The sequence below is a fragment of the Sylvia atricapilla genome, chromosome 5 (assembly GCF_009819655.1).
Source record: "Sylvia atricapilla isolate bSylAtr1 chromosome 5, bSylAtr1.pri, whole genome shotgun sequence".
Classification (NCBI taxonomy): Eukaryota; Metazoa; Chordata; class Aves; order Passeriformes; family Sylviidae; genus Sylvia; species Sylvia atricapilla.
Window position 1 is genome coordinate 29,446,814 of NC_089144.1, and position 13,396 is coordinate 29,460,209.

The 13,396-nt window shown below is 38.1% G+C and overlaps 1 protein-coding gene across 2 annotated transcripts in view; it reads left to right on the forward strand.

Moving 5' to 3' along the window:
- The window catches only part of TMEM117 (transmembrane protein 117), a 175,282-nt gene that overhangs the window by 131,013 nt on the left and 30,873 nt on the right, over nucleotides 1-13,396 (forward strand). For both annotated transcript variants that reach the window (XM_066319056.1, XM_066319057.1), the window contains exon 6: nucleotides 9,558-9,717. In XM_066319056.1, the coding sequence (XP_066175153.1) occupies nucleotides 9,558-9,717 (160 nt within the window). The remainder of the gene's footprint in view (nucleotides 1-9,557; nucleotides 9,718-13,396) is intronic.

Sequence of the window (13,396 nt, forward strand, 5' to 3'; positions counted from 1 at the left end):
GCTGCTCCTTTGGGCTTCTTTCATACAGGGAAGAACTGGATGCTGGTGCTCCTGACCCTGCCCTGGTCCCATCAGCAGCTGTAATGGTATTTGAGGGCTCTTGGCAGCTCTCTTGTCTCCCTCTGAGGTTCCCCCAGTTTAGGAATTGTGCTGGCTCTGGAGCTGCTTGATTGGTGACTGAGTGATACTTTTATTACCACACATACTATGGGAAATTTTATTGGATCTGTTTTTCGGGTTTTTTTCCAAAAACTTTCAAGGATAATTTTAAGACTGCCACATCGAAGTCCTATGTGAAATAATTTCAGTTTTCTAAAATATTTTTAAAAGCAAGTAAATCTCAACTTTTCAGCGACTGCTTTTGACAGTTTCTAAATACAAATCTTCCATTATTTTATTCAAATATGAGTGTTGTTAATTCCTACATAAAATATATTTGCGTTTCAATTCAAAAGTTCGAAGGCTTTTCACTGTTTTCTTTAAAGAAATTAAAAGATCAGGAAGTGACTTCAGTTTTTGCAGTTTTTTCAGTTTTTTCAGTTTTCAGCTCTGGGTTCAGATATCTATTTGATCATGGTTTATCAGCGTGCCAGTTCCTACTGCAGCTAATGGAGCCTTGGCCAATGCAGATGGTCATTCATCTTTCTGCAAGTAGAAACTTGTCTGTAGTCATCTGCATAATTTTCCAGACTCTTGTCATTTGAATAAAAGTGGGATTCAGGTTCCTAAACACAGACATTGACTGCAATTTGAAATGCTTTGGTATATTGACATATTGCACAGGCCTGGTGGACATGACACAATGCTCAGAGGAGACCTTCTGTTGCAAGGTTTGAAGACCAACCAAGGAACTCCACAACAGCCCAAATTGTACTAAACTACGTTTGGTTTACGTAACCAAATCTCACACTACATCTCCATTGATTGTAATGAGAGATTAGATATGTTAACTCATATTCAGACTTCTGAAAAAACAACTCTATGGTTAAGTTTCTGGCTGATTCTGAATTGCTTATAAAATGTTTTAATTGCACTAAACTAACCCATATGTAAAAATAATATCTTCTAAAAAAAGTAATGATAAGGTTTTTTGCTTGGGTCTAGACAAAATGTAGCAGACCTCACTGTGATTTGGGAAAAAAATTGAATAACTTAAATGCAGAAAAGAAATTTTGCTTTTGAAAAGAATCATTGAAATGAAAGAATCAGTTTATAAATTAATTAAATTTTATCACTTTTCTTACTTAGATGTTTTCAATTGTGTCTTCTGAAAATCAGTCTGTCTTAAATCAATCATGTAGAAATCAAAATAATGCAGATCATAGACAGGATTGAAAATGTGGTGTTAAATCCGCATTTACACTCTTCCTTGTTTCTAAAACTAGAATTTAATAATGTGTCTCAATTCAGGAAAATGAAGGAGTTGTTGAGATATACTTCTAGCTGTAGATCTGAAAAGCTTAATTTTAGGCTTTTAGAAGAGCATTTCAATTACCATCTTAATGCATTTGAAATAGGTTTTTCCTTCTAAATGTTAAAACATGTATATTTTCAATTTCAAAAGTTTTTTCCCGTTCTACATTGCAATGAACTTAAGACTTTACTGAGCATTTCATGATAACTGAAAAATGGAGGCCAACAACATTTTCTTCTCTAACTAGTTTCTAGCAGTTGCTGAGGATGCTGCAAACATGGAAGCCAAAGTCCCTGTTTTGTATGTTGTGGCATATGATCCCATGTCTTGCTACTATGATGAAAAGCCTTTAGCTCACTCTTACCAGGAACTGGGATAACTGAGCACTAAGATACTTGGGTGTGGGAAATCTGTGTCCAGGGGATTGTTGACTCATGTCATGACTAAAGTCACGTCAGACTAATGTTGACTCACTAAGTATACTGGTATACTAAGTAGACCAGCTCCAGCTAGAGAGTCTGAACAAATAGTACCCTGTAGCATGTGAAAATCTTTTTATTGCATCCAGCTGGCTTCATTAACACTAATATTCAAATAGCTGGTCTGACTTACTCAGAACAGGTAATGGCCTCTGCACTGGTTACCTGTACATCTTTTGTAACTGAGATGCTGCCCTAGCTCCTCAACCATAATGTGGTGCAGGAATTGTGCCCAGTTCTGACACAGCTTCCCTCACGTTACAGAAATCATCCCTTTTCAAAGGTAAATTTTGCATATTGATGAACGGCCCTTGTCTGAATATAAACCATTTTTGCTGAAAAATTGCCAGGCAGGTCTATCCTAAGGCATATTTGATGCTCTGAAAATATTTTTTAAAATCTTGTTTCTTTTGTTTTTTGAGCAGCTGCCTTCCATTCCCCATTCCATTGATAAAATAAGTAATGTATTCATCTGAAAGTAAAACAGAAAAATGGCTTCTCTTTACCTTAAATAGAATTGTGTTTGGTTTTCTGTTTTGGTTCAGTTTTTTTTCCAAATGCTTTCTGCTGGAGTTAAGCAATTAACTTCTAACTTTGGAAGTTGAACATGGAATTCCTTGGATATGATTCATGTGAGTTTTACACTACCTTGCATATGATATGTGGTGATTGAAAATGTTTTATACAAGTAAGACCATGAACTTTCATAAACTGTCTTTGCTTTTCTGTATCACAGATATGAAATGGCATTTGAAACGTAATGAGTTTAATTTAAATGAGCTGCTGTTTGAAATAGATAACACTTTCATTTTAGGAAATTAATGGTGTGGCAAAAAGAACCTCAAAGATGCTTCTACCTGTAAAAAAATTTATGCTCTCTAGAATTCTCATATTGCACCATGTGATTACATTACCTAATCTTATTAATTTTATTACATGAAACATAGCAAAATGTTTCCTTTATATATTAACGTAATTTCTGGCTTTACATAAATCTTTGTGCAAAAATCCCAAATAGCTCTGGAATCATATTGATATACTCTAATAAAATCGAAACTGTCACAGTCAAAAGATAGATGTAAAGCAGGGCTTGTGAGAAAGGTTTTTGGGGTTAGGTTAGCTCCAGGAACATCTAGGGCTGCAAAAGGCAAGACAAGGCAATCCTGGCAAGGCCCCAGCCTTGCTGTTCCTCCATTTTTCTCATCTGGAAAACCCATAGGATTTGTTTACAGTTAGGGCTTAGACTGGGTTTGGGGTTAGGGTTTAGTGTTTGGCTTAGGGTTAGGGTTGAGAGAGTTAAAGCACCTAGAGCTCCAGGAGCACTGGGTATGGAAAAGCCATGTCAACATGCTCCCAGCAAGGCTCCGACCTTGCTGCTGCTACAGCTTTTTGAACTTGAAACCCATAGTGTAGGGTTAGAGCTAGCCTAGTGCTGGGGTTAGAGTTAGGTTTAGGATTAGAGAGAGTCAAAGACCCTACAGCTCCAGGAACACTGGGGCTGGAAAAGGCATGCCTATGTGTTCCCTACAAGGCTCCAGCCTTGCTGGTCCTCTGTTTTTCTGATCTGGAAAACCCATAGGATTTTGTTGGGTTTAGAGCTGAAGCTGGGGTTAGGGTTAGGATTAGGGTTATACTTAGGACTAGGGTTAAGATTGAAAGATTCAAAGGGCCTCAAGCTCTAGGGACACTCTGGCTGGAAAAGGCATGCCAAGTCAATCCCATCAAGGCCCCAGCCTTGCTGCTCCTACATCTTTCTGATCTGGAAAACCCATAGTGTTAGTAAGTGAATAGATAAAAAAGCAGATAAACAGTTCCAATTTTGCCACCTCAGAGAATCCTTTATATGCTCTGCAGTGTCCAATTTCTTCAGCTCACTAGTCAGAATGACAAGAAGCATTGTTTAGAAGCCTTAACTGGCAATGTATGGTTCTCCAAATGTGCAGTATCTGCTGTTGATAAGTAGTTATGAGCCGTACACAACATAAGGAGTGTTTCAGAGTAGGTATTTCAGAACTGGTAGTTACTGACAAATGCTGAATTACTTAGACATTACTTTCAACAGGACAGAAGTCAGGCATACACTATTGTGGTGACAAGGACTTTAAAAATAATGTGATTCAACGTTTGAATTATAAGCCATTTTCTTGTAATTGATATTTAACTTCAGATAATTAAGCCTCATTGATGGTAATCTGCATTAATGTAATTTCTCCTACTTATTCATGCCTGCGGAACATGCCATTGGGAGTGTGGTGCTCTGAAATCTGACGACAGTATTGCTTCATATCTCTGCCACATATTTTTCTCCATGAGGATCAAACCCCTTATTTTAAAAAAGTGGTCCAATGTAATTAACTCTCCATATATTCCTAGATTTCTAGGGTCTCTGTGTATTACCAAGTCACTTCAGTAGCACATTAGACTTGCCGGTTTTCTCCACCCACCATTTGGTTAATGGTAGGGATTGCTCTGGGAGGCACTACTGGGATTTCCTCTGGGTACATCTGAAGTGAACACTGCTTTCTGGGATCTCACCTGGTGTGCTAAAATTATGGATGCATGCTCAGGTCAATCCACACTACACAAACACTGTAAATGTGGGATCCTCAGCACCAACTATGTCATTCTGTGGCACTGCAGTAACTGCTGATAAACACGGGAATCTCAAGTCCCCGCTCTTTCTGCTTTCAGAGAACTGTCCCGGGGGGGCAGAAGAGCAGTGGCCAGCTGGAGGTTTGAAGTTATCCTGCTCCAGGGTGCACAGATGCTTTTCACCACCAGAGCATCTGTCCCTTATATTTGCTTAATTGCAGAAGTGGTTCTGACACCAAGCAACAGGCAGATTAAATATTTTATTTTGAATGAGCTTAGAGTTGCTATTTTTGACAGATTAAATAACAGAACCCTTCTTAATTAAAACAAGGGAAATAAAAAGTGTTGGCATTTGTATATGAACATCTGCAGTAACATTGTTTTTTATAGTTATTGTACACTGTGCAACTGTATATTTGGCCAGTGCTGATGCTGAGATTAAAAATTCTGTAGAGTATTTGACTCGAGGGATGATCTTTCTTTCCTGAGGACTGGAAAACCTTTTTAAATATGAAGAGCAGTAAAATTTCTTGCTCCCTTTCTGTATCTGTTTTCACAGGATATTTGCAATTATTTGGGTTCATTCATGAGAAACTATCAAGGCAATCAGTGCCAGTGTAGGTGCATTCCACAGCAGAGTGAGGGATTCTGACAAGTGGGGGGGGACTGTTTCTGAGTTGGGGAAAGCCCAGGAAAGTGCAGAGACATGCCAGGAACTGGCAGTGTGATGTGCATGGGACAGCAATAAGGGCAGACACCCCATTCCCACAAAGGGCAGCCCTAAGGAATGTGACTGACCAATTTCTTTGGTCCTGTCTAAAGGGTCCCATCCCAAATGAACATTGTGTTAAACAATACTTGGAATCCTTGTTAACAGTGTTTAAGGATTTCCAAATGAACTACCTTAGTGACAGTTATGTGTGAAATTATGATGAAAAGTTCTCAAAATGCTGTGTCATACAAATCTAAGAACTATTTTTGACTAAGCACAGGTAAGGGTTTTTTTCTGGAAAAGGTGTTGTCAAAGGCCAAGATAATGCTTTTTGCCTCTTGAAAAATACAAAATGAAAATGAGGAAAATAACTAAAGTTTGTCTTTCATCTCTTCAGTTAGTCTTAACAGAACCCTTACTATCTATCATCAAAGTTGTAGCATTGCAAAAGATTTGGCTGAGGGTCATGTAAGACAAGAAAATTCTAAATATCTCTAAAAATGAGCAGTTCATATCACAAGCAAAGGGAAGGTAGTGTAGTGCAAAGAGTTGTGTTTACCCTTTGAATGAAAAACTTCATTTTCCTTATGTTACGGTTTGAGAAATGAGGTTCCGTCACAGACCAAAATCCATTTTTTATATACTTTTCCCTGCTGATTTAGACATGAAGGATCATGAGACTCAGATTGGAAACAGGTTTTTTTCCCAACATTAAATGTTTTGTGAACATGTATACGTGTATTAGCTTGTCTTTTATCTTTCCAGGGACAAATTCTGGATTGTTCAGTTTTTCTCTCAGTACAGACAAATAACAGACTGATTCATGAAGGTGTGGCTGTATGGAGTCAAAGATATTTCCGGTGTAGGTTTGGAGGGGATGTACTATGAATGGTTTTGTGGCACTGCCTTGAGGCTGCAAGAGAACAAGTTGTAGCCTCATGGGCTGTGCTTAGGAGTTCCTGATGAGGGAGGTAGGACATGCTGAACAGCGTAAGACAGTGTCTCCAAGCATCCAGAACATCAGATCACAGCAGTTCATTGTGTTTTCTCTCTGCAAGGTTTAGGCTGTGACCCTGTCTGCCATGAGGCAACCACCACCAGTGACTAAAACCTGCTCAGGTCTGGTCCATGTGGTTCACAACCTCTCATAATGTATAATACGCTGAATGGTAGTTTTAAAGTTGGTCAGTTTGGTCAAAGGTTATAGTGCAAGGAAGTGTTGTGGAAAGGGGCAGAAGGGAAGATGTATCTGTTTTGTACCTTGCCAAGTTTTTGAGAACCAGATTAGTCTTCTGTTGACAAATGGGCCAGTAGTATGGGTTCAGTTTGGCATGAGTGATTCGGTTTGACAAATTAAGACCGAACTCAGTCCTGGGAATCAAAGATTATTATACAGATACAGTCTAAAAAATTGCCTATTTTTTGAGAGGTTTCTGGCAGTAAGAGTTCTCTTTCAGCCTCCCCCTTTTTATTCCCCTCCCCAGTTCAATGTAGCACTGGGGATTTTAAATAATTGCTGGCAGTGATAAGCACAGTAGTGACTTTTGTGGATCTACCTAATCATTTTAACTATTCAGTATGCTATTGGTCTGGACAGTGTTTATTTGCACTCTTAAGGAGTATGCAGTAGGTTGTAAAATGTGTGTTATTGCAGCTGAATAGGTGTCCAGGGCACATAATCATTCAGTACAGCAAGCTAGGATTAGAAGTGAAATATAAAAGTGTATTTCCTTCGTGAACTAGAGACAGAAATTGCATTTCGTTAGTCCTGGTACAGAGAAGAGTCAGTCCTCTCTTGCCCTTCACCTTGTAGCCTTTCCCCTTCTGTAATGAGGAGAGGTCCTGCCAGCAGTGTGGTGAATAGTTTGACTGAGCTCTTTCTCAGTAATGTGCATTGCAGAATAAAGGGCAAACTATACTGGGCTAGATATTGCAGGGCAGCTCACATTGGTTTATCCAATACAAGTTATGTCAAGTTAAATGAAATAGTCATCTTTTTTTCTTAATCTCCAAGACACTGTACTTTTACAAGAAGCGAACTGAACCGTAACCCAAACAAGATCAGTCTATAATAACTCCAAAAGCATGTATTGAATATCTTGCTGTGTTCCAGTATCATAGGTCAAAAATACAACTAAATACTAATTACTCTGTTTAATGCAACCATTTTAAAAGTCTGTTTCTAACCTTTTTTGTTGGTCTCACATTTTCTTATTCTATTAGCAGCCCATTTTCTGCTCCCTTCCCTCCCTATTTGACATTTCAGAATGAATAACAAAGCAGTTTTCTAAGTGCATATGCATTTCCTCAAGGAAATCAGGACTTGAGCACACACATCGGTCTTTGCATGCATGCCAACAAAGCATGAATAAAAATACGCCTGCTTTTGCTTGCCTACATGCCAAAGTCTGACCTTCCATGCTTTGAACTCTTGCTCCAAAATGCAAATACATAATTCAAGAGGACTGAGGCAGAATAGTCTTGAGCATAACTTCTGGCTATATGCTTCCTATAGCAAAATTCTCAATTTGAATTATGGTTTTAAACTTCCTCTGCCCCAGGAGAGGTGGTTCCACAGAAAGAGGTCAAGGACAATCAGGGTGCCTGGTGGCTGGGGCAGTCTGCCTTGGCCAGCAGACAAGTGCTGAGGGTTGTTTTCTTTCTGGAGAACCTTTCAGGTAAAGCAAGAACAATAACCATGAGAATTTCAGATATGAAGGTGAAATAAGTAGGAAAAAACACCTTTGTGTGTCTCAAGAGGCTATATGCAAGAGAGAGAATTGTCTTTCCAAAGTAAACTGTTCTGTGTACGTGCCAAAGTAGACCTTGCAGAAAAGCCAGTCAGGTTCAGGTGCTGACAGTTGAGACGGTAGCTAAGGAAATGTTTTGGGATAAGAAGGCTGGACTATTGGTAAGGTCTAATTACATCTAATATGCCTCATCTATTGTTTTTTTCTTGCCTGGTGCTCATAATTCTTTCAAGGGAAATTGTTAGGGTGTCAGCCATAGTGTTGCACGTAACTGAGTTAATTTATTAAGAACAAAAATAAATGTTCCAAGGTAAAGGTGGTAACAGTCAAGTAATTTTGTGTCTCATTACATTCTGAAGAAGTGCAGCCCATCATGTCACAGAAGAATGATGTTTAGGAGTCCAAATGTATTATAAAATTGCCTGTGTGCATATTTGTTTTCCCTTCCTCACAGATACAGACAAGGCTGATGTATAAAAAGAAATGCATACCGACTGGTAGCCTGTGACTACTGGTGTGCAGATGATTTTTTTTCCCTCTACTGAGTATTTGTCCTGTTTGGAAGTGTCATGGGAAATATTCTTCAATTTATTTTACAACCCTTAGTAGCTGAAGAAAATGAGATATTATTGCTGTGGAAAAAAAATCCTGCCACAATTGTTTAGCCATGAGCATGCATTCAGATTTTGATATGCTGCTATTATAGCACAGATTTACTGCCAGCCATGGCTACTGAAAGAAGCCTTGCTCACCCTTAAATTACCAGCTAAATTTTCCGGCTTCCACAGAACCAGAAATTCAATCAGTCACTGCTGCCAACTCTGTAAGATATTACCAAAGTGCTGCTGGAGATGATGCAGAGTATTTTTCAGGGATAGCTTAGAAAGATATTTTCTTAAATACTGTGTTTCAGAATTGTATGAATTAGTCAAATGTATCTTCTGGAATTCTTGTAGCATTTATACAGAGGCTTTAATACTTTTGTGATTCACTCTTCAGTGACTTCTCAGAAAAGTCATAAAATTGTTGAGAACTTTTACAAAGAACATCTTAGAAACACAAAGCAAAAATCTTTCTACAATTTCCAGAAGTTTCTAAAAATTAATTTAGTGCATCGATTTTTTTTTTAATGGAGACATGTTTCTGTATTAGATTTCATAGTTAGTGTCTTAATAGCTCCTACAGCTTAGGAAAGATTTTCAAAAATTCTAATGTATTGGATGACTTAGACAATGTTCTCTTAATTTGTTGATTTCAATTTGGCCTAGATCATGCAGGCTTTGGTACATTTTACTTCTCTCTTGTTTTACTTAACTGATTTTCATCTTCAGTGAAAAATACAGAATGAAGGACCAGAGTGATATACTCAGCTAATTTTTACAACATGCTTAGAAATAGCTACTAAATTTATTTTCACTAAGGATACAGCTGACTGCTTTCTTTTTTAGATTAAAAGATTTGTTTGTGCACTTAATTTTCTTTAGCCTGTTTCTGTCAGTGGAAAACTACTGATAAAGTACATGTTGACCATTAGAAAACAGATAAAATAGAATGATGCATCTTCATTACTATCATATTCTCTCTGAACTATTTTTTCTTCTTTCTTCCAGGACAGTTCTGTTTACTCTGACCTCTGTAGTTGTGCTTGTCATCACTACTGACTGGATCAGCTGGGACAAGCTGAATCGTGGATTTCTGCCAAGTGATGAGGTCTCAAGAGCCTTCTTGGCTTCTTTCATCTTGGTGTTTGACCTTCTTATTGTCATGCAGGTACACTCTCCTAATGTTCCACTCAGGCTGTTGAGGCTGCCTAGTCTCCAGGCAAATGGTGTTTAGTTAAGGCCTCTAGAGCAAATGGTGTTTAGCTAAGGCTACTAAAAGGTAAATAAATGTTTAGTTTGCAATCACTGTTAATAATTTTCTAACATCATTCTCAGTAACTTTGCAAAAAAATACCTCTGGCCTTCTATTGTGAAAATATTGCTGATTTCTCTTCATAGAGTGCTGGCTAAGAACTGCATGACTTTCCAAATTCAAAAGTATTTTCTGCTAAAATTACATCAGGAAAAGAAACAGAAGCTGGTGGTTTTGTAAATTCAAATCTTCTCTTAGGAAGATGAGATAAATTCAGACAAACAAGAAGGAAATACTTCCGTATTTCAAGCATTTATGATATTAGATATACACACACGAAGATTCAGCTTTCCACTTTTACGTGAAAATTTTGTTACTTGATAACAGGTCCTTGTAGTGTAAATGACTTGAAAGTGTAGTGTAGTGTAATGTTTGAAAGCTTAACTGGGGAGATGAGTCAGTGTAATCTGCCTGATTTCTGCTCCTTTGAATCTAGCTGCTAAGAAAGGAATCTGGGTCACAAGTATGTGGCCAGAAACCTTCACGTGATGCTGTGCTCTCCCTTTTGCATTTGTATGTGGTTTGAGCCGGGTGTGAATATTGCACCCTGTGAAAGCTCTGTGAAAAATTACATCATTTGGGCTGAGGCAAGGAAGAGGAACATCGAAGGCCCATGACTTGGCTCTTAGTCCTAGACATGTTAGACTGTTGAACTGAAGGTCAGCAAAGAATATGAGGAGAACCAATGGGTCTTTCCTCTCCAATATATCACTAACTCTGCTAGCAGACGGTGTTTCTGAGACACTCAGTTCTCTTAAAAATCTATCTATTACTTGAGTAATTATCACAGAGGTGACCCTGAAGGCACTCAGATTTTATCACTGCTGCTCGAGGACTTGAAAGGTGCATAGAGTCCTATAGTTCAGTTTTGTTTTCCAAGGTCCAACACTATTCAGTGCTCACTGTGGCTCATGGTTAAAACTGGGAGGATAAGAAAGGAAATACTGTTTTTCTCATAATACTGAATTTCTCATAAGATTTCTGGTGCTTTGTTTTCTCTGCCTTTGAATTTTGTTTGATGTTTCAAAAAGATTGAAGAGGATGTATAATAAATTATTGTACTTTACGGAGCTGTAATGAAAACATGAATGAAAATGCAGGATGTATCAAGCTATACTGAATTTGATGTTGCATGCAGGGTAGAAAAACAGAGCTGTCTTCATATAAAATAACTATTAAATCATCCTTTGGCTTTGAAAAATGAAATTCCAGTATTTTGACCTTGGAGTTGCTAAATATAGAGAAAAGTCTTATGTGAAACAGCTTGTCCTGAGCACCCTTTCATATTTTTATAACTCAAAGCAAGAGGCTATTTTTAATTGCATTTCTAAGTGATATTTGTGTGATAGAGTTATTTATTTACTTAAAGTTATTTATTTGGACTGTGAAAATATGTTGGCACGTATTATTTACAATGTAGTTCTAGCATTGCTTCTGCAATAATCTCATGTTGAGAGAGCAAAGTATTAAATCACACAGAATCACAGAATGGACAAATTTGGAAGGAGTGGGACATCTGGCCCACACTCCCTTCTCAAGCAGAGTCGTTCTAGAACACATTGCACAGGATTTTGTCCAGACAATTCTGGAATATCCCCAGTGAGGGAGATTCCACAACTTCTCTGGACAATCTATTCCAGTGTATGGTCACCTGCACAGTAAAGAAGTTCTTCCTCATATTCAGGTGGAACTTCCTGTGCATCAGTTTCTGCCCATTGCCTCTTGTCCTATTGTTTGGCAAGAGCCCAGCTCCCTCCTTTTGACACTTTCCCTTCAGATACTGACAGACACTGATAAGGTCGTCTCTCAGAGGTAAACTTAGCAATAAGGGCAGGTGACCACTGACAGGTTTTTCAGATGAGTCAGAGTAGATGGAAATTCACCTTTAATAAAACTGATGACAGACCCAGCTCCATTACTGGTGCAGGTTTTACAGGAAGGAGCCATATACCCTGGACTAATTTTGTCAGAATTATGTGGAGTCTTTCATTCCACTCAAAGTATATTGCTCTTCTAGCAGATTTTAGACACTCCTGTCAAACAGCATTACAAAAATGGATAACCATTTTGAAGACACACTTGTACTCAGCTAATTGTGCAATGCTTGCCAAGGAATCCTGCTGTGAGGGCTGGCTCTGTTGAAGTGTATCTCCCATGGTCTGCAGATCTCTGAAATAGAAGAGACAGGTTCAAGTGAGGTGACTTTGGGAGAAACCTTTCTGTAGCAAGATGATTTTCCTTCCTGCAGTCTCTCACATAGTCAAGACCCTCTTTTTTTCTTCTTTCTACATCCTCATCTATCTATGGTTTGTGGAATGCTCCTTATCTGTACTGATGTAAAACATTCAAAGATAATCCTGAAAATAAAAGTGAATTAAAGGACTAGAAAGGAACAGTCTTGATCCACAGCTTCACTTTATTTGTACTTACTATGAAATTCAAGTGACATACCTGAGTATATTCCTAAATACCATTTAACGAAAGAATTTATGTTTCTCACACCATTATTGGCGCCATGGCATTTCTTTGTAGTGGGTCAGATTTGGATCTTTCTTGTCTATCCTCCATTTCTTTTCTTGAATCTGCCTCTGCAGCTGCTGCTTATGGATTTATTGCTGCATTGAATTCCTTAGTCCCAAAGTGCTGGTTTTTTTACCCTGAGAGTCAATGCTTTGAATGATATCAAGACTCTCTCCTTTCAATTTTGAACACAGAACAGTAGTTCTCCAGAGCTCCACTTTCATCTATCAGGCATCTGTTTTCTCTTAATTTTCCTTTATCATCTCTCTGTGACTGGTAACAAGGGACTGAGTTATTGTGTACTAAGAGGGACAAGTTAGTGTGGTCCCAGAAATGGCCAGCTCAGGAACAAGCACGTTGAAGTGGAGTGTCCTACAGAGTGAAATGTCCCATCTCATGGCAGGGAAGTGAGGCTCTGAGTAACCAGGGCATGGAGCCTCCACTTTGTTGTTTTCTGAGGACAAGGCAAAGAGAATGGAAATGAATTGCACTTACAGGTCAGAGAATTAAATAAAAAATTGGTAATCCACTGGTTTTATTTTAAAGGAGAACAGATTAAGTTTAATGAAAGTATAGGTACTATTTATGTAAAAGTATGATGAGGGGAAAAAAACCCATTGATGTGAGTAATTAAAACACAGAAGTTTCTGTTGAACTAATTTCAAGATCTAGTGAGGTATATAAATTCCTTCTAAAAATCCTTGAAACATTTTTTGTCCCCTTGCCAGACCCCACTATAAAGTACAGTTTCTTTCTTCAAATCTTTCAGTTACTTTGGGACTGTGAAAACTATAAGCAAAATAATTTTCTGCTCAGAAAAAGGTGGGTGTATTTTGTCCCTTACTGCATTATTGCCTGTCCCTACATTATATACTTCACCATTTTAACGAGCTGTCTGGTTTTTCTTGCAGTGTTATTATTCTGTGCTTGTCTAGTTTGATAACTGGCACCATTATTTTATGCTGTGGATTTTATTAAACAAGACATGTGAAGCACATTATTTTTAAATACATTT